This window comes from Notothenia rossii (assembly GCF_949606895.1).
Source record: "Notothenia rossii genome assembly, chromosome: 1".
NCBI lineage: Eukaryota > Metazoa > Chordata > Actinopteri > Perciformes > Nototheniidae > Notothenia > Notothenia rossii.
In genome coordinates this window covers 91,983,170-92,002,149 of record NC_136912.1, presented here as the reverse complement: position 1 = coordinate 92,002,149, position 18,980 = coordinate 91,983,170, and the positions used below count along the sequence as shown (strand labels likewise).

The following is an 18,980-nucleotide window of genomic DNA, read 5'->3' as shown; positions in this document are numbered from 1 at the left end:
TTAAATATGAATGCTGAATGGCACAGTTGCTGATGTGCCATATTTATGTAAAAATATGCATTTTACAATAGTATATTGGTACACACACCATCAGCACTGTATTTAATAACAACATATTCAAGAATCATACAGGAACCAATCACATATTGTGTAAGGAATTAATATTTATAACTTTATTCTACCCCTTAATATACTTGTTGACATCTTTGTCACATCTTTGGTTCCTACAGCTAATCACAAGACGAAAATAAAATGTTGAATTACTTTTTTTTAATGCCCTTCTGAATAAAAATGGTAACAATAAAATACAGATATAAATAGATACGATAATAAAATATGTATGTTAAATTATTGGTCAATAATAATGGTATTAATAATGAATATTGCTCAAAATGTACACTCTAATAACACCATGATAATGCCAAAGTGATATGACAGGGCCCATTTGATTAATTGCAAATCATTCAGTTACACAGTTGAATAATTGCAAAAATTAAGTTATAAAAATCCTACATTTTGACACTTGTTGTGCACTGTCACAGACACACTACAGAGGCGTGAGAAAACAAGGCAGTGTCCCTTTAATTGTAAGCAGCTCTGTGGGGATTCAGCCACTGAGGAGAAGCAGCCTGTGGAATGCGCCGTTTGTATGCCAGAGATTGTTCCCAGTGAGAGGAGGACAACAAAAACTGGACAAAACCGAGAATGTGGGATACTTGTTGCTGTTGATCTCAATGGCCAAAGTGATGTGTCTATCCCACGGACAGGAATCGCAGGATACGTGTGGTTTTCGGATGCAGCTGATCGGATAAACCCGGTAAGAGGCAGCCTGTGTAGCGGGATCAGGTGGATCACTCCCGTTGTTTCCCAATGGGACTTTTCCAGGGCATCCTTGCCGTTAGCTATGATGCTAAATGCTAATTATATAGCCAACAACAGCTTCTTGCTTTTTATTCTGAATAATGTGTGTGTGTCAAAGTTGAGTCAGTGTGTTACCAAGGGGAACTACTTCTACAGTTTCCTTGATAGTGAATTTATCACAAAATGGCTCATATTAAATCTCAGTTACTCTTAAGCTAGCTAACTGTTAGCCACTTGTTGCTAGCGCCTACAACCGCTTCTATTTGAAAAAAACAGGCTAAGCAGTTAGCTTTAATTAGCTTAAAGTAAAACAACAACAGAGCAGAATTAAGAAGTGTGTTTTCGTGTCTTAATTTTCCACAACATCCCTCCAGTTCCACTTAATGCGGTTATTTGAGGAGTTTGTCTTTGATGCTGGATGCAGACTTTGCATGGAGCTCAACCATGGATCTGTAAAGAGAACTGGATACAGCGTTCATTCCTATGAGAGTTGCTCAGTTAGTAAAGCCCAAAATTAAGCGACTGTAGACCCGGAAAGTACCCGTATGTGGGCCCATAGAGCATGCGCACTGGAGTTTTCCTCTAAGCCCCGCCTCCTATAGACCGCTCTCTGCTCAGTAAAATGAATGAAGAGATTAAATAACTCTGTAATCAGCTTTTAGCGCATTTAACAACTTTTACAACCTACTGAATCAAATAAGGACTATGCAAGTGTTCGTGCTAGGTAGTTTATTTAGCTGAAAAAAAACGTATACGCTGAGTTACAGACGTCTCTTTCCCGAATTATTTCTGACGTCACGGAGGCTATAGTACCACTATTTGGCCACTACGGCCATTCATAAAAATCGGCTTCAACGGCCAGTGCACTTCCTGGGGGCCTGAGCTCAACAGGTGATTGCTAGCTTCCGAGATAACTTGTTATTTTAAGCAAAGTAAGCTAGTGAAAGGATGATGCCTTCCATTTAAAAAGAGATTGAAAGGTTTGTAGAATGTTATCACATTTAAAGTTGTTTCTTGATATGTTTAAGTTGCGTGTAACCGTCTGTTGTTTTTATTCTGGTGCTCCCACCCCGTTATAGTTGGGCAGCTAACTTGGCTCTGTGTTATGAAACTCCATATTCCTAGATGTGTTAAATGTTGTTTTTCTTGAGTGTCAAACGCTTGCTTTTCTTCTTCTTCTACCTCTATGTTCTGACCATAGACTGTATATATCAAGGTTCTGACTAAGCTTTCTCTGTGACTGGGTCACATGGTGCTAATTGTGCTTGGCAGGTCTGCCGGTGCATAACAGCCCACTCCAGTGACTCTGGTCTCACCCATCTCTCCCTGTTAGCACACCACTTCTGCATGCATCACTGCTCTGCCTCCAGCACGCCTGGCTCTCTGGGTGTCTGCCTTTTACTACATTTAAAGTCCGACTGGATCTATGATTTTCACACTTTAGACATTTGCCAGAGGTGGAAGAAGTACTCTTATTGGGCTGCACAACTATTTGATATTGTATTGACATCGCAATATAGACATGTACAATTGTTTTCAAACCTCAGCCAGCTCAATATTAGTTAACTGCTGATTATCTGTTGTAATACCATTTTACTATGTGTTAGTATTGTGGAGCTGCAGAGATTTCACATTCTACAAATCATATTCTACAAACTTAACAAAATAAATCTGTCTGCTAAAAAAATCACACCATAATAATTTTTGATATTTTTCAATGATAATGCTAATTACAATGATATGATCAGTCCCTCCAATTTTGTGAATCAGATCCCAGTTGAAATATCATTCAAAAATAATCGCAATTATTTTTTCTTATCCAAAAATGGTGTGACCTTATACTCGGATATTTTAACTCAGTAAAAGTAGCAACAATGTTAAAATAGTCAGTTTAATTATCTCTATTATTTTTCACATATTTTTACCTCTGCCAAATATAGCGCTTCCTGCAATTTGGATATTACACTAGTCACTTATTTGCGCAGTACTAGTATTATCTGTATGCTACTGGTGTTAGTTGTTATCTAACTATATTTGGTAAGAAATGTGCCCGTAGGAGATGTTTTTTCACTTCACTGAGCAAACAGCTCCCAGTTCCTCCTGTTTGACTAGATGATGTCATGTGTTGGCTGGATGCTTCAGGGTTCGACCCTGTGTTGATGCTTCTGTCCCTTTTGTGTTGGGCAATTAAAAGTATTGCATATTAAGGAAGCAGGTGTTAAAAGTAATGCACTTTAAAACAGCTGTTGTGACCTCTTTTCCTCATTAGTGTTAGCAAGGTTTTTATCTACATAGGGTGGTTTTACCGAAAATAGTGTAAGGAAACCACAGGAAATATTAGCCTAACCCAGATGTACTCCAAAAAGTCTCTTTCACTTCTCCAATCGTCTGACTGAAAGATTCATATGTTTAGCCAACAAGAATAGCATGGATACTGTAAACACACATCAAACACTTTAACTGAGTAATACTTGAACATCTGAACAGATTACAAATACCTCAAATCAGATACTATTAGATACTAGCTTACATGATTTGAAGCCTTTCATTTAGACTAGGCAATGCTATTGCTTTGACCAAACTTTATAGCACAGCTCTCTGTTGTTTTGTATGTTTTAGCATGCTAGGAATCAAGTATAGATAACAAACTACATTTATAGGGATTTCATATTACATTCATTTATGTTAATGCATAGGCTGGCTCACAAGCTATGGAGCAGTTATTGTAAAATGCCGGAAAATAAAATATAAAAACTAAATCTGAAAGTTTAACAGAAGAAGAACCGTAGATTTCTTGTTAAGGAAATGTTTTTCTTGCATTCAAAGTTAGCTTGTCATGCTTCAGATAGATCCTTAGTGTCCTTGAACACTGGCAAAGTAGGGTTTTACTGTTTTTCCAACATAAGATTGACAAATCTCTACAACTATCAATACATAAATATCTAGGGATGTCCCGATCACCTTTTTTTGCTCCCGATCCGACTCCGATCATTTGATTTTGACAATTTGCCGATACCGATTTTTCCCGATCCGATCTTTATGCAATGCATTAAGAGAGAAAAAAAGAAAAAAAGCATTCAAGTTGTCCCTTAAGGTTATTTTTTTATTTAAATTGGATATTCTATCCAACATGGATATAGCTTATTTCTTTCACAGCAGCATTGGATCAGTTCAGTTGTGCAGCATTGGATCAAAACAAAATGAAGCTTATCAGTACTCGTTAGCTTACTGCTACAATTAGACACTGCGCCCTGCCCACTCTGTTGCCAGATTTGAGAGAAATAAGCAACCAGGTCTATGAAAACAAGCCCCAAAGAAGCAACACATACATGATGTTGTGTAATTTGAAACCAAAACTAAGGCCTCAGGATGACTTTAAGACTTGAACATGGTCATTTTTGTTTTGTAACATTGAATACAAAATAAAAAAAAAAAAGTATTTATAAAAAAGAAAAAAAAAGAAAAAATCCCGATCCCCGATTTTTTTCCTCCCGATTCCGATCTTTTGAAAATCACGGCTCCGATCCTCGATCACGTGATCGGATCGGGACATCTCTATAAATATCCACACCAAATTTGAGGAAATGTTAATCCAAAGTACTTTCCTAGTAGGTAATGGAATGAAGCTTGCCAACCCAAGAGTCTTGTACGCTGCGTTATTACACACACAGTCAGAACCTGGTCGTGTTTGAAGGCAATAAGCTGAAAACAGCTTTTGAAGTGTCCCTGTGTATGAGTTGATGTTTCCTTGGAAGAGCCCACCCTTCGCTATCAGGAGTTCTGCTGAAACCAGTCCTCTTTTTCCCGTAAGATAACAAAAAGCAACATATTCTCTCTATCAGAGGTAGAGTTGTAGCACAGCGCACCTTCTATTGATATATTAGCTTATTTTCTACTTTACAGTAGTGACCTAGACATTGTCTGCATTTCTAGTTTTGAAAGAGTCACTATTCTATGATACCACAAGTGTTATTCGTGTGAGATGCGTTAGGTACCAGTCAGCAGATGTTGGGTGTGGTTGTGGTTTTGTATGAAGGGCTGAGAATCCTGAGGATCAGCTGCAAACCACAGAAAGTGCTGCTGTCATGAGTGAGTGGAACTTATCACGTTGCTCAAGAGTGGCAGAACTGGTCAACCCACTACGTCCACCTGATGAAATAAACCACTGACATGACAGAAAATGATGGCAAAATGTCTAAGCCGTGTTGATCTGTTAATATTTCTGGTGCAACATCAGTGTGTAAAGTGGTGCCGGGATGACGTATTTGTGCATGCCATCCCATATATTAGCATCGCAAGGGCTCCGATGATTGAAAGCCAATGGGATTTTTACATCAGATTTAGCAATATTGCAGAAAAAAAGATGTGGCAAATGCACGTTTATTGTTGAATGTTTTGTTTAGCAAGTTGAAAGCTAACGTTAGACTATAAAGGAACTACAGCACAGTCACATGTTTACGTCACCACCGCTAAGCTAAATGTGGCTACTGTTGGGCTATAGAGGAACTACAGCACGGTCACATGTCTTCATTTCACCACCGCTAAGCTAAATGTGGCTACTGTTGGGCTATAAAGGAACTACAGCACGGTCACATGTCTTCACGTCACCACCGCTAAGCTAAAGGTGGCTAATGTTGGGCTATAGAGGAACTACAGCACGATCACATGACTTCACGTCACCACCGCTAAGCTAAAGGTGGCTAGTGTTGGGCTATAAAGGAACTACAGCAGTCACATGAGTTCACGTCAACACCGCTAAGCTAAAGGTGGCTAATGTTTGGCGTGATGAGACTTAGTCGTCTCATTTAGACACTTGCTAGCTACCACTTTTAATGACCCGTATTTACTGACACATTTATGTCTAAAACCTGGAAATCTAGCAAACTAGTAGAAACAACAGACCTTGTTTCAGGCATCTGACCAACAACATTCAGAAACCATTGGAACAGGGAACCTGGAAGTGCTAACATTCGTACTAATTTCTTGGTTTAGCACTCATTCCTGCACCACTGAATTCATTGGTATTGTGCTATTGCCAAACATTGAGGTGGTCTTAGTCACTCCTGATAAGCTCATTGGTATCAGTAAACAGAAAACAGAGTGTTCTTGCTTATCCTAGGTTATCTTTTTCTACTTCTCATTAAGCAGAAATTCTTATAGTATAATCACTTCTACTACACATTCCTGATCACAAATGCCTATACTTTGGTGTTCTTCAGTGCTGACTTAAAGGAATGTTGCAATGATGAGGCTTTTTAAAAAAATTCCAATTATCTTTTTATCTCTGGTTTCCTGTTTTTAGCAAAGTTTTACCCAGATTGTTTCCCAGTCAGTGTGTTAGGGCTTTGTAGAAGGCGTTGTGGAGCTTGGTCTTGAAGAACGTGCCTGGCAGAGAGATTGGAATATTCGTGTGAGCAAGGTGGAAACTAATCTCTGAATCTGACCTTTTGACTGGTGATGATGATGTTGGCTTACTGACTTCTGTGCCTGTGTCTTCCATCTCATCTCAAGGTAAAAAACGGATGGAAATGTTCTGCAAAAACCTCTGAAAATTGTTTTTGTACTGTCTATTTTGTGTTTTATGGGGGTAAATATGCACTGTCCTGTGTCTACATCGGGTTTCAATGGGTTTGCACTCGTAAAAAGTAGCTGTTCATTGCTGCTGGACCCAATTCAAAGTGGGACACACTGCACTGCTGGTAAAGATTATTCAGAAGCCAGTTTCTGTTTTCTTTTCCTTCAGCTCAGCCAGCAATTGTTCATTTATTACCAAAGGGAGGGAGACTCAGGGGGGTAGGTAGGTTAAAGGTCACAAATGAAGGGAAATAATAAAGGAAAGGCTTTATCTAAAAGGTAAAAGGGCAAGACAGATTACACTAACCGTCTAATGCAGGGGTGTCCAAACTACGGCCCGGGGGCCAAATGCGGCCTGTGTACCATTTTGAATGGGCCCTCAGCAAATTAAAAAAGTATGATGAAATATCCCACAAATGAAACTTGTGCTTGTCTTATATTGTACTTCTTAAATATATGTGTACAAATATATCACACGGTAGTATTCATGTGTTAATAAGCCCAATTTTCAAATAAATTCAGTCCATTAAAGTTGAAAACATTTTCTAACAAATCTTATTTGATGAAAAAAAAAAAGCCCAATGACTTATTTACATAGCAACCTTGAGATACACCCTTCATATTTCATCTTATTATAATCACTGTTTTAAGGGATGAGCTGCCAACAGGATAAAAGAAACCCTATAGAGAGCTGTGATGTAGGCTGTTTTCACGTATCAAGCCTAATTTACCTACATGTTGCTAACTTATAACTGAACTTACGAGGCAGTATACCTCTAGTGAGTGGCCCAGCCCTTCGTATATTTTTCTGTATGTAGCCCTCGGGGAAAAAAGTTTGGACGCCCCTGATCTAATGTAAAGGAATCATTGCCTATGCATCTATTTTATATTCCTTCTTGTTCACCTGCATATGAAAATGACTACCTCTCAATGCCGTTACTGTACAGGAAGATGGGATTTCTGTCATTGTCTCCATTTTACTGCACACAGAAGGGGAATAAGCAATAGAGGGGTTTACAGTAGGCTTTACAGCAGCTTTTGGAAGTTGCTAGTGTGGGTCATGTTGTTCAAAAGAGTGCTACCTTTGTCAAAATATGCAGATTCAAACAATCACCATGCAGCCTCGTCATGTAACATGTAAAGAGGCAGTGGAGGGGAACGTTGATTTTGTTACAAGTTAAAATTAGGAAATAAATAAGATGATTATTAATAATAGTAAAGTAAATAAAAGTGACCTCTTTAGCAGAGCAGGATCGGTTACACAGGGACCTTTTCCATAATGTTCTTTTGAAACTCAATTAAAGGTAAGAATGGAGAAACCAGCTCGAGTGCGCTAGAATTTAAAAATACACAACCGGAAAAAATCTGCCACTTCCTTACAGAGCCCCTCCTCCAACACACACGAACGCGCACATGACCAATGAGGGCACGAGATAAGTTTGTGCACAGAGATGGAAGGCTGACAGGCAGGTAGGCCATCCAGTTATTTTAGCCTGGCCGGCTCAGATGATTGGTCGTGCTTTTTACCGCGCCACGGCTTCCACAGATGACCTTTTTTTATGTATTTATTGTCAAAGCATTTAATGTATTCATTGCTATCGGGATGTTAGGAGCATTCCACGGAATATAGCAACAAGTGTTTCTGAAGTGAATTACCTACCCCACCTTTAAGTTAAAACAAGAGTACCGTAAGTTTCTTTCTTTATCCCAAATTTAAAATCTCTACATATTTAGAAAAAACCTGGTAAAAATTGATGGCCAATATATCAATAATACATTAATATCATGATAACAAGACTTGATATTGTCTTGGATTCTATATTTCGTAATTTGACTTAAAGGGGACCTATCATGCAAAATGCCAACGGAGCCCCGCGCCCCCCCTGAAATTCAAGGTGTTTAAAAATAAATAAATAATAATAATACTTTTTTTTTTTTATATATACAGCACCAAATTGCAACTAATCTATATCTACTGTCACTTTTCACATTGAACATGTGCTCTTTTATTAAATTAACTAAACGCTTTCATTTTAAGTTGTGAGTTTAATGTTTTTGACCCTAAGAAACACTGATGCATTAACCAATAACAATAATCCACAGCTCCCCCCTATTTTGAGCAAAACACTTCATAGACATGTTTTGTATATATCTGAGACCTATGGTATTGCCTAAAAATAGCATGATAGGTGACCTTTAAGTGTTCTCTTTATTCTTGGTTTAAAAGTCTGCATTGCAGTAAATATGGACGTTTCTGAACTCTCCAAACTGTTCTCTGTAGCTCTTTTAATATATGCCGTGTCAATATGACCACTTTACTGATGATAATCAATCAAAAATCACATTGTGTACATATTTTGTGTAAGCACCAATGACTAACCATAAACCTTCATTGCATTATTGAGGTATAAAGTCAAACAGATGGTTATATTCAATGGTTTTCTCCATATCACCCACGCAAACATTGTTTTTCTGTTTTCAAATTCAGACTCCTCTGTATTTTCCACTATTGGGTCCATCACTTGCACTATTTCACTTTTTTAAAAATTATTTCTCCTTTTGTATTCACTTATTACTTGCACTATATTTTAGTGTTTTATTGTGTTGCACTGTTGGAGGAGCCTGTGACCTAAGATGTTCATCGTCATAACTACACTGTAGCTATGCACATATGAAAGCCTTGAAACCTTGAAACCACTTGGTGCAGTCTGCTGAAGTGTGTTTTTCACTTATATCTGCTTTCGATCAAACTGTGTCAAACTAACCAACCCTGTTTCTATAACCTCTATACGGAGTAGCAGCTCTCATTTTAGCGTGTACAATTATATATGCACATCTGTATGTGTTTTGCATTGAAGGTTTCCTGTCCCTGTCGGCCTGGTTTTACCTGAGGTCAGACTTTGCATCGTGATTACTTCATTTGTATGGCCAGCTTAGTCATGCAAGAAAGGCCTATGTCAGACCTTTAAAGCAGGGGTGTCAAACTCAAGGCCCGGGGGCCAAAGCCGGCCCGTGACTTCATTTGATGTGGCCCACAACAGCTCTGAAAGAATATTATATATTTATTATACGGTTATATGCTGATTTACAGAAGCGTTGCCCATAAACTGCGAGTCCCACAATGCATCTCAAATTTGACTTTTTTCTCAGAATTTGACGTTTTTCTCAGAATTTGACTTTTTTTCTTCAAAAATATGCATTTATTTTTCAAAATTTGACTTTTTTTCTTCAAAATATGCATTTTTCTCAGAATTTGACTTCTTTTTCAAAATGTCACTTTTTTTTAAAAACTTTTTTTCCAGAATTTGGTTTTTCTTTTTTAATCATTTGGTGACATTCTCACTGAAGAGACTCACACTTATTTGCCCTAGACTTCTGCATTCAGACTTAGTTAATTATGAAGTTATTACCCTATCCGATAATAATCCAATGCAGAGGCCATAATGTAATATAATACATTATTTTATATATATTAAATATTGATATAGTCTTAAAGTTACAACCGGCCCTTTGAGCGCAACCATAATGCTGATTTAAAGCTTTAAAGCATGTCAGTGCTTTAAAAGTGTTTTTCTCTTCCCAGCAATCGAGAACAACATGGAGAGAAGCACTTATTGACTGTAGTCTGTTTATCAAAACATCTTTGAATTGTACCGTGTGTTAATCAGAGAGGCAATCAGTCATGCCTTTTAAACCTGACAACAGTAGCTTTGTTTTCAACACAGGAGAACAAAGGACAGAAAGAGAAACCTGTTTCTGAGATAAAGGGAGATCTCAGTAAACAAACCGGAGCCTCTCTGATGCACCAGTCTCAGCAGCCAGTAGTGATTCTTTGACTTGATAAGCAAAGTTGGCTGAAGATAAATACGTTGCCTTTGTGTTCATTGATGGCAGCAGCAGAATAAGCTTTGCCTCCAGGCCATTGTTTCAGCACATTTGCTTTGGATAAACACTGCCTTCAGGGAGCTGTCGGATTGGTTTTTGAAACGTCACACTTTGTTTACGGTTTCATTTTGTGCGTCCACATTCAATCGGGAGAAACCTCCCCCTGCTGTCTCTGTGTACTGTATACTCTGCTTCTAATGCAACACTGACTCTGTGTCCCTGTCCTCCTCCTCTTGTTGTTTGTTTCAGATTGTGCTGTGAACGTTCACAAGAGCTGCAAGTCTCTGCTGGGTGAGTGCACCAGCAGCAGGAACAAGGTAAACACTCCACTTGAGCACAGAACAACAGGCAGCAGTTAAGTGTACATACAGCAGGGTGTGAATCCAATGGTTACAAAAAGATTGTATAGAAGTCTTCAAAAGATGATCGTACAGAAGTAGGATCATTTCCCTTCAATAATGTTTTATTCTCAGAGTTTATAGAATTGTTTATCTTCACGGCCTACTGTATATTTTCAACTTTTTAATGCTGCTTTAATTCTAGTTTGAGATGTTTAAATTCTAGTATGGTTTATTTCTAGTCTTTTATTTCTACTTATGTGCAATGCCTAGTTTTCTTTTGTTGTTTTTTGCAACCAAACATTTCCCAAATTGGGATCAATAAAGTACCTTTTATTTTCTTATCATTTTTCTCAAAGACTTCTATAGTCTTAAACCTGCATTCTCTCATATCGAGCAGGGTGAGATGTCACTGGTTGCAAAAAGTAGTCTGATTCTATCGAAGAAAATGACCCTACTTACTTAATTTATTACCTCACTTAGCAATTTCCTAATGTGTCTACGGTCTCAATCGCTACTTTCAAGTCTCCTTCAATACAGCATGAGTTCAAGTCTCTCAATAATGATCCCATTTAGAGTAAAAAAGACAAAGCATTTTACGAATTAGGGTGGAGCTACCATTTGATTGACAGGTCGTTTTCTTTCTGACAATCTTACCCCTAAGAAAGTGTGTTTTCACGTCTCCAAAGTTAATTTCGCTACGCCTAATCATTTGTTGTTCAGATTTTCAGTTGAACTTATCTCCACCCTTCGATGCTTCATCTGGTTCGGCTTTCTCTACGTATACAATCCATGGGGTGGTGCATGTTAACCCTTTATGTGGCAACAAAAAGTTTCCACATGTAGCTACTGTACACAAGGCCTTTAAGACAGCGATTTGTCTTCTCTTATGGGTCTGCCTGCGATGGGCTCTGCTTGTTAAGGCCATGTGAGCAGTACAGTAGAAAATACATTTCATGGCGCATTTCCACTGCAGCATGGTTCAAGCGGGCTTTTCCATTAGGGGTGGTTCTGGCTTTGGGCTGCTTTTTCACCTTTTTTCTGGCCCTCCAAAATCGAGGTTGTTACCGGGCCAACAACCGGGCTGAGTATGCTAAACTAGTGACGTAAACACTCTCGACTGCTGAATGGTCAGAGAGACACGCTGGCAAGGGGGCTACAACTACAACAAAATGAACATATTTGACCGTGATTTAATTGTAATACACGTTTCAAAGTGATGCCGAAGTAACAACATACTGATACCGGTTAGTAAAAACCATGAATTAATGCTTTGACAATTCTGCAGACAGACGGCAGGCGAACAACCTTTTTAAAATGCTCGTTATCTGAATGGAGATCGGCTAAGCTAACGCAGTATATGCTCCGACCGTCCACACTCACAACAACGGCCTACAGACATAAATAAACCAGCGACTGTATTCGCCATGACACAGACAGTCTGTGGTTTGTACTTGTTTAACTTCTGTCTAGTTTCTGAACAGATATGAGGAGCTGTGAGCTTGAGTGCTCACAGCTAACGGCGGATGTTGGTTTTGTGTTTCACATTGAAGATGACGTCACGGCTCCACCTAAACTGCGTTACTATAGTTACTGCCCCAGCTACTAAACTGTAATGAAAACGCAGCATAAAGTGAGCCTAACTATACCGTACTAAGCCGTGCGAGGCCCTGCAGTGGAAATGCGCCATTAGAGAGTGCAATAGTTTGGCGTTTTGTATTCTGTCACTCAGGATACAAAAGCTTGAGAAATGACTGCCTTTCTTTATTTCCTCCACACAGAGAGATTCTCACCCGAGGATTGGCTCGTCAGGATCTCCTAATCCTGGTAAGCAGAACATACAGATGCGCACCTGATCCCACTGACAAGGGCGTTAATTAGAGAGGAAAGGTAGTTTAGTTGCTGTGTTCTCTCTCTCTGGAGGATTGCTGAGGATTAAGCAGATGAACTCTTATTAACACTAAGCAGGGAATCGTCTTCTTTCTTGCTTTTACTGGCTGTGTGTGTATGTGGGTCTTTGTGGTGTATGTGTGTCTCCATGCAAACTGAGCATTAAGGCAAGGATTATTTATTTTTTACAGTACATTTAAAACAACAAGGCAATTCAAACTGCTTTACAAAAAAAAACGTTTAGACCGTAAGACATGAGTAATATATGATTAGTTATTTGATTTCATAAAAGTCAGCTGCTTTAAAAGGAAAAGGAGAGGGGGAGATCAGTCTCCAACAGACTGTAAGTAAAGGTGATAATTGGCCTTTGTTAGCAACGGTCAGAAGCATGACCTCGGAAACAATTCCTGCAATCATAAGATTTAGTGATATTTTATCATTTATACAAAGTAGAAGAATGATTGATTAGATGTCAATGCACCTGTATGCAGCTTCGTCAGACCATAAGATACTAATTGTATATCTTTAAAGAAGTTGTGCAGATGTTGTATTGCACTACAGCATTATGCTTATTTCTTTACATGCTATTAAAAGTATGAGATTAAAAGCACTTAAGTCGAGTTTGTATCAACATGCAGAGAGACGAAAAGAAGCCAATCAAATCTGTTTTTAAAGAACGATACTTTTAGAATAGAACATTTCAGTTGGATTGAAGACACTTTGACAAACATTCATGTGCTTTTTGCTTGCATTCATTACCATCAATGGTTCCATCCCAGGTAATGCTCCATTAGTTCTAACATCGAGCCGGTCCTGTTGCATGTGATCGATCCCGCAGGAGGCACGAGCGTCTGCAGCAGCAGCAGTTTAAGTTCATTTCCTGTAGCAGTTGTTATTCCCCTCCTAACAGCTGGAGTCCTGTCAGACACACCTGAGCTCTCCTCTGGCCAATCAGCAGCTCGTGCAGGGGGTCAGGAAGACGAGGGGAGAGAAAATGAGGAGGGAAAGAACCAGAAAGAACCAGAAAGAACGAAGACGTCTGCATATATATAAAAAAACCAGGCTTTAGTGAGGCTTCTTCTCAGGTCAACGAAGGCACATCGCTTTTGTAATAACACCTACTCCTATTGCGCCGTACACTATTTAACCTCACCTGGCTTTTTGGATTATCACAAAGGAGCCAGAGGTTTCTAAAGTTTATCACAATGGAGCCAGAGGTTTCTAAAGTCGCTGCCCAAACCACGGTTAGCTCCAGGATTTCTAAATCACTCTCCTCCTCATCGTGGAGTCTGTCGAGACACGTCGGCGTTCCAGTGTGGATGCACCGCGACCTGATCGCCTGCCGATTCCTCCGCCCCCTGCCTCGATCTCTGCAGAAAAAAAAATACTGGGTTCGACTCGGACGGGAGTCAAACAAACACCGGGCCTCCTCTTCGTCCTCTCCGTCCTCTCCTCCTCTCCGCTGGTCATCCTCACAGTTCTCCCTCCCCTCGACTACTCTTTCCACTCCTTCCTCCGACGTTTCCTCTTGTTTCCTCTGCTCACCTGTGTCTCGTTTCCTCCCCCCAGCGCTGAAGCACCGGGACAGAGAGCTAACGGGCCTGGATGGCCACCCGGGTTCTCTCGGCACCCCAGGCATGACCATCAGTCCGTGGGGAAACAGCACTCACACCCACAGCTCCACAGCAGCATCCAACGCTAGCCTCAGTCACAACAACAGCTCAGGGTGAGTACCTCCGTCACTGAGGTTCTTTTAGGGCGCAGACAATCTGTTTCTTTTCTACAAAGATTGAAGCAAGGTGGAGTATTTTCTACTATGTAATAAAGGGAGGGGAAGTACTAAGACAACATTATGAGGACAGGTCTTTTGAGACCCCTTGATAAATCACCGTTTTGCAATCAACTATATTAAAATCAAAGTATTATTATTGGCTTTACTTTTTAATAAAATCTACCTTATCATTATAATTATGAATTATAATTTAATTGAAAAAAAAAAAATGTTAATATCATTTTCTATGTATATATATTTGTGGGTATGTTTTTTTTCATTTAAAAGCCCAAATAATAATGATTTTCTTTCTTGTTTTTTTTTTCTAATTCATTTGTTTCTCCGCTCGGATTTTCATTTGTAAAAACAAAAAACCACACATTATGTATCTTAGTTTTTTTTAAACTTACACTGACTCTCAAAAAATGAGTATTGTGTTTTTAGAGTAAAGTACATGAATGGGCAAACAAAGTGAATAAATACAAAATAATAATCAATTTTTTTTTAAACACCTTAATGACAGGACTCCTCGTCACCTAGAGTTCAAAATACTAAGCGAAAATGAGCCCTTTTTATTTGTGCAGATGTTTACAGAACCTGCTGTTAATGCTCAAAATATTTAGAAGCTTTGATGCTGAGATACTATTTTCTCTATGCTGTCTAAAGATGTGTATTTTTAGTTTTGTAAGCTGTCTTTTTCCGATAAAGCAATCTAGGAAGTGGACTCGGTTTCTGCTGCATCTGTTAGAAATGTGTTAGAAGGGACGATTATGTTAGAGGGAGAGAGGAAGGTGTAAACAAAAGCAGAAGACAGAGAGTCATAGATAAAGACAAATGTAGCTGCATGAATGTCTCACCTGTTGGATTTACTTAGCTAGTAGGACTACTAGTAGTCTCAGCATGTATGCCACCTTAGACCTGTGATTGTCCTCCCTCAGATCCCTCCCCGGGGAGATGGATGAGACGGATGCTCTCCGCTCCAAACGCTGCAACGAAGATGCCATTTCCCTCGCTCCCTCCACCACCGAGTCCATCATCGTCGAAGGTGAGTTTCACTTACCGACGAGGGGGATTGAACCCTTGGTAGAAATGGTTACCTGGTGGGACATTAAGGCTGTCCTGGATTAAAGACATTCTGGCTGTGTGTAGGGTTGTTGTTCTGTATGGATGTTTGTTTTATGCCTGTGTGAAACTATCTTAAGGTACGTAGAAAAGCCCTATATACAATTACATTACATTACATGTTAGATGCTTTTATCCAAAGCGACTGACATACTCAATACTGTGGACAATCCCCACAGGAGCACTTTGGGGTGAAGTGTCTCAGGGACACAACGACATGCTGACTGCAGTGGGGTTTGAACCAACGCACAACCCACTGCACCACACGCCCCCACATGTATTATTTTGCTGGCAAATTGGCTTAATTGACAAATCTGTTTCTTCAGAAATAGCTATCATGTAAAAGGGTTAGGGTTAGGACCGCATTAAAGGTTGTATTTATCAGAGATTTGTTTCTGCATTTCCTGGAAACAATCCCTCAGCATGAACAATTATGAATTCACCTAAAATGTCTTAGTAGACTGAGATAAAAACAACTGATTAGTTTGAATCATAACCTAATGCCAAACTAAGACAACTTTGTAGATTACACACAAGCATGAACACATCACCCCAATTCTGTCTTCCTCTCTATTTTAGAGTTCATTTTAAGATTTGATTGTTTGTTTTTAAATCGCTTAATGGGCTGGCCCCTCAGTACATCTCCGACCTTCTACATGTGTACACCCCCTCAGGGCTTTGAGGTCGGCTGATCACCTGCGGCTGGTAGTCCCTAAAACCAAGAAAAAGACCAGGGGAGACCGAGCCTTCTCAGCGGTAGCCCCCAGGCTCTGTAACGAACTGCCCCCCCCCCATGTCAAATTGTCGCCCACCCTCCAAACTTTTAAGTCCCGCCTAAAGACCCACCTCTTTTCCCTCGCTTTCGAGTCAGTTTGAGCTATGTATGTTTTATCGATTTTTATGCTTTTATTGTCTGTCCATAGCCTTTGTGTACCTCAGTGTTGCCCCGCCAACGGAGCCCCGCGTCCCCCCTGAAATTCAATTGAATTTTTTTTTTTTTTATAATTTTTTTTTTTTAATATGTATATATATAGCACCAAATTGCAACAAATCTACTGTTACTTTTCACATTGAACATGTGCTCTTTTATTAAATAAACTAAACGCTTTCATTTTAAGTAGTGAGTTTAGTGTTTTTGACCCTAAGAAACACTGATGCATTAATCAATAACAATAATCCCCCCCCCCCCCCCCCCCCCGCTCAGGCAGCACCCCCCCAAAGCAGTAAACCTAGGTGAAACACTCCTTGTATTAATTCTTATGTGTGCCTTTTATCTATTATTGTAATATTATATTTTATTATAATGTTATGTTTGCTGTGGAGCACTTTCGTAAACCCTCTGTTTTTAATATGTGCTATAGAAGTAAAGTGGATTTTATTGGATTCACTGTTTCAAATATAACCTGTGAAATAATGCTTCCTATGGTAAAGTAGCTTGGTCATTGGGCTTGAAACTTAGGTAGTGCTGTTCTCTGTTTTTGGGTTACACTGAAAGACGATGAATAAAACTACTCATCAGATATCAAGCTTTCTTTGCCACCATTTGACTTTGAAAACGGTGGCAATTAAGCTATTAACCTCTAAGTTAAACTACACTTAATGTACTACTATGAATTGAATATACCTCAAGTAAAAAACAAATCATTACACTTCCCTTTAGTCAGCCACAAGGGAGGCGGTTATGGTGCTAAGAGTACCTTTTATTTAGTTTGCCTGAGTACTAATAGAAGTTTGTCTTCAGGGAATCCAGGGAGGAGTGTGTGAGGAGTGTGTTTTGTGGAGTCAGGGATGACCTCACCCTCTCATTAAGTTGTAGTGTGTGGGAGACGGAGACAGACTAACACAGAGAGCTGCTGCTGCTGCACAATCTTCTTCCTCCCAGCCGCCCGGTTGAACCGTTATTGTTTTATCAGACACACGCTTCACATTAGATATGCAGCAGCACGTAGATTCCTATTTCCTCTCTCTGTTCCTTCACGGTATATTGCTTCTGTCACTATCTTCATGTATCATTTTCAGGCGTGCCAAAATACAAACAGACGAGACATTACGTCAGCACTGAACGCCTTAAACTTGGATCCTTCACAAGTAGTAATTGGAGACTTAAGAGAGTCTTCTCTAGATATCACTGTTCATCACTTATGAATGATTCAAAATGTAGAAAGGTCATCTAAGGACTTGTCTTTTAGAGGAAACAAGATCTTTACATCAGAACTGCGATGACTTCCCGCCATAGAGGAGTTCATTGAAAGGTTTTTGTCTGTATTGTAACTGTGTGTGATGCTCCTCTCCTCAGATGCTCACTATGCAGCAGTGCGGGCTGATCTGGAGTCAGATGCTCAGGACCTGGAGGCAGAGTCGTGGAGTTCGGCAGTGGACCAGCCTTTCGTGAAGAAGCACCCCAAACAAATGGTGAAGAGACAGGATGTGATATACGGTAAGTGAGCTCACACCTGTACAGGGGCGGGCTGGCCATCGGGACGTTCGTGACGAATCCCGATGGGCTGGTACCGAAGTGGGCCGGTCGGACGATGTGGGCTGGTCAGATAAGTCACTAGAACCCCCCCCCCCCCCCCCCCCCCCATTTGACAATTTACTAGTGGTACCGAACTGGGCCGGTCGAGATGCCCGGCCCAGTCCGCACCTGAACCTGATTTTGCACGAGACCTGTAAACGTTGATACTGTGGAGTTAAATGATGAGAAATGACTTAAGCCAGGTTAATGCGCAATAGAGCTGTCACAATTTCAGATTTTCACATTGTGAAGCTGACAATTGAGCGGCCCGACCAAGCAAGGAGGCAGAACGTCCAAAATACAACCCGGTGTGGACATTTATTAAATCATACACATATGATATGACACACAGCCTCCATCCTGCTGTTTCTCCCTGAACACAGCCTGCAGCCACAAGGATCTCACACACACTCCCTCTCTAACAGCAACACCCCAGAGCCTAAATGCCCAACCCAACAGGACACAGGTGAGGGGGGAGGAGACAACACAGGGCACCAGGTGCACACAATCAGCGACAGACATGGGGAAGAGGACACTTTTCACCAACAAAAAACGAAACAACCCGTAACGGAGGCCGAGATCTATGAGCCCAGAGATCACCATTAAAAAAATAAACATTAAGGTGCAGCATTTTGATGAACTGAAATAATCTGTATTTGAACTTTACTATACTAGTACTCACAAAACATAAACTATTAGTTTTGGGTTTTTAATTATTATTAAACTGTGAATATTCACTCAAATAAATACAAAATATAATAAAATGACTTCCAAAAAGTTGTTCACGTTCTCAATTTTTTACGTTTAACGTTATATTCGTTCGGTACACTTCGAAGGGCTATCCGGTACGGGTACGTGTACCGTTACACCCCTAGTGAACATGTATCAGTATATAAAGCAAAGACAAACAAACCAAGGTCCAGTAGAGCCAAGCAACTCTCTCCTGATTGGGGAGTGGCTAACCAGGGACTTGAGTCTAAGGCCTAGGGGCCGTCACACACGGCCGAAGATAACCGTATAATAT

At 39.9% G+C, this 18,980-nt stretch overlaps 1 protein-coding gene across 2 annotated transcripts in view; it reads left to right on the top strand.

Annotated features, from left to right (window-relative positions):
• The window catches only part of arhgef18b (rho/rac guanine nucleotide exchange factor (GEF) 18b), a 74,871-nt gene that overhangs the window by 19,131 nt on the left and 36,760 nt on the right, over positions 1-18,980 (top strand). For both annotated transcript variants that reach the window (XM_079681143.1, XM_079681142.1), the window contains 5 exons: positions 10,570-10,637; positions 12,440-12,485; positions 14,118-14,274; positions 15,258-15,364; positions 17,738-17,878. In XM_079681143.1, coding sequence (XP_079537269.1) covers positions 10,570-10,637; positions 12,440-12,485; positions 14,118-14,274; positions 15,258-15,364; positions 17,738-17,878 — 519 coding nt within the window. The remainder of the gene's footprint in view (positions 1-10,569; positions 10,638-12,439; positions 12,486-14,117; positions 14,275-15,257; positions 15,365-17,737; positions 17,879-18,980) is intronic.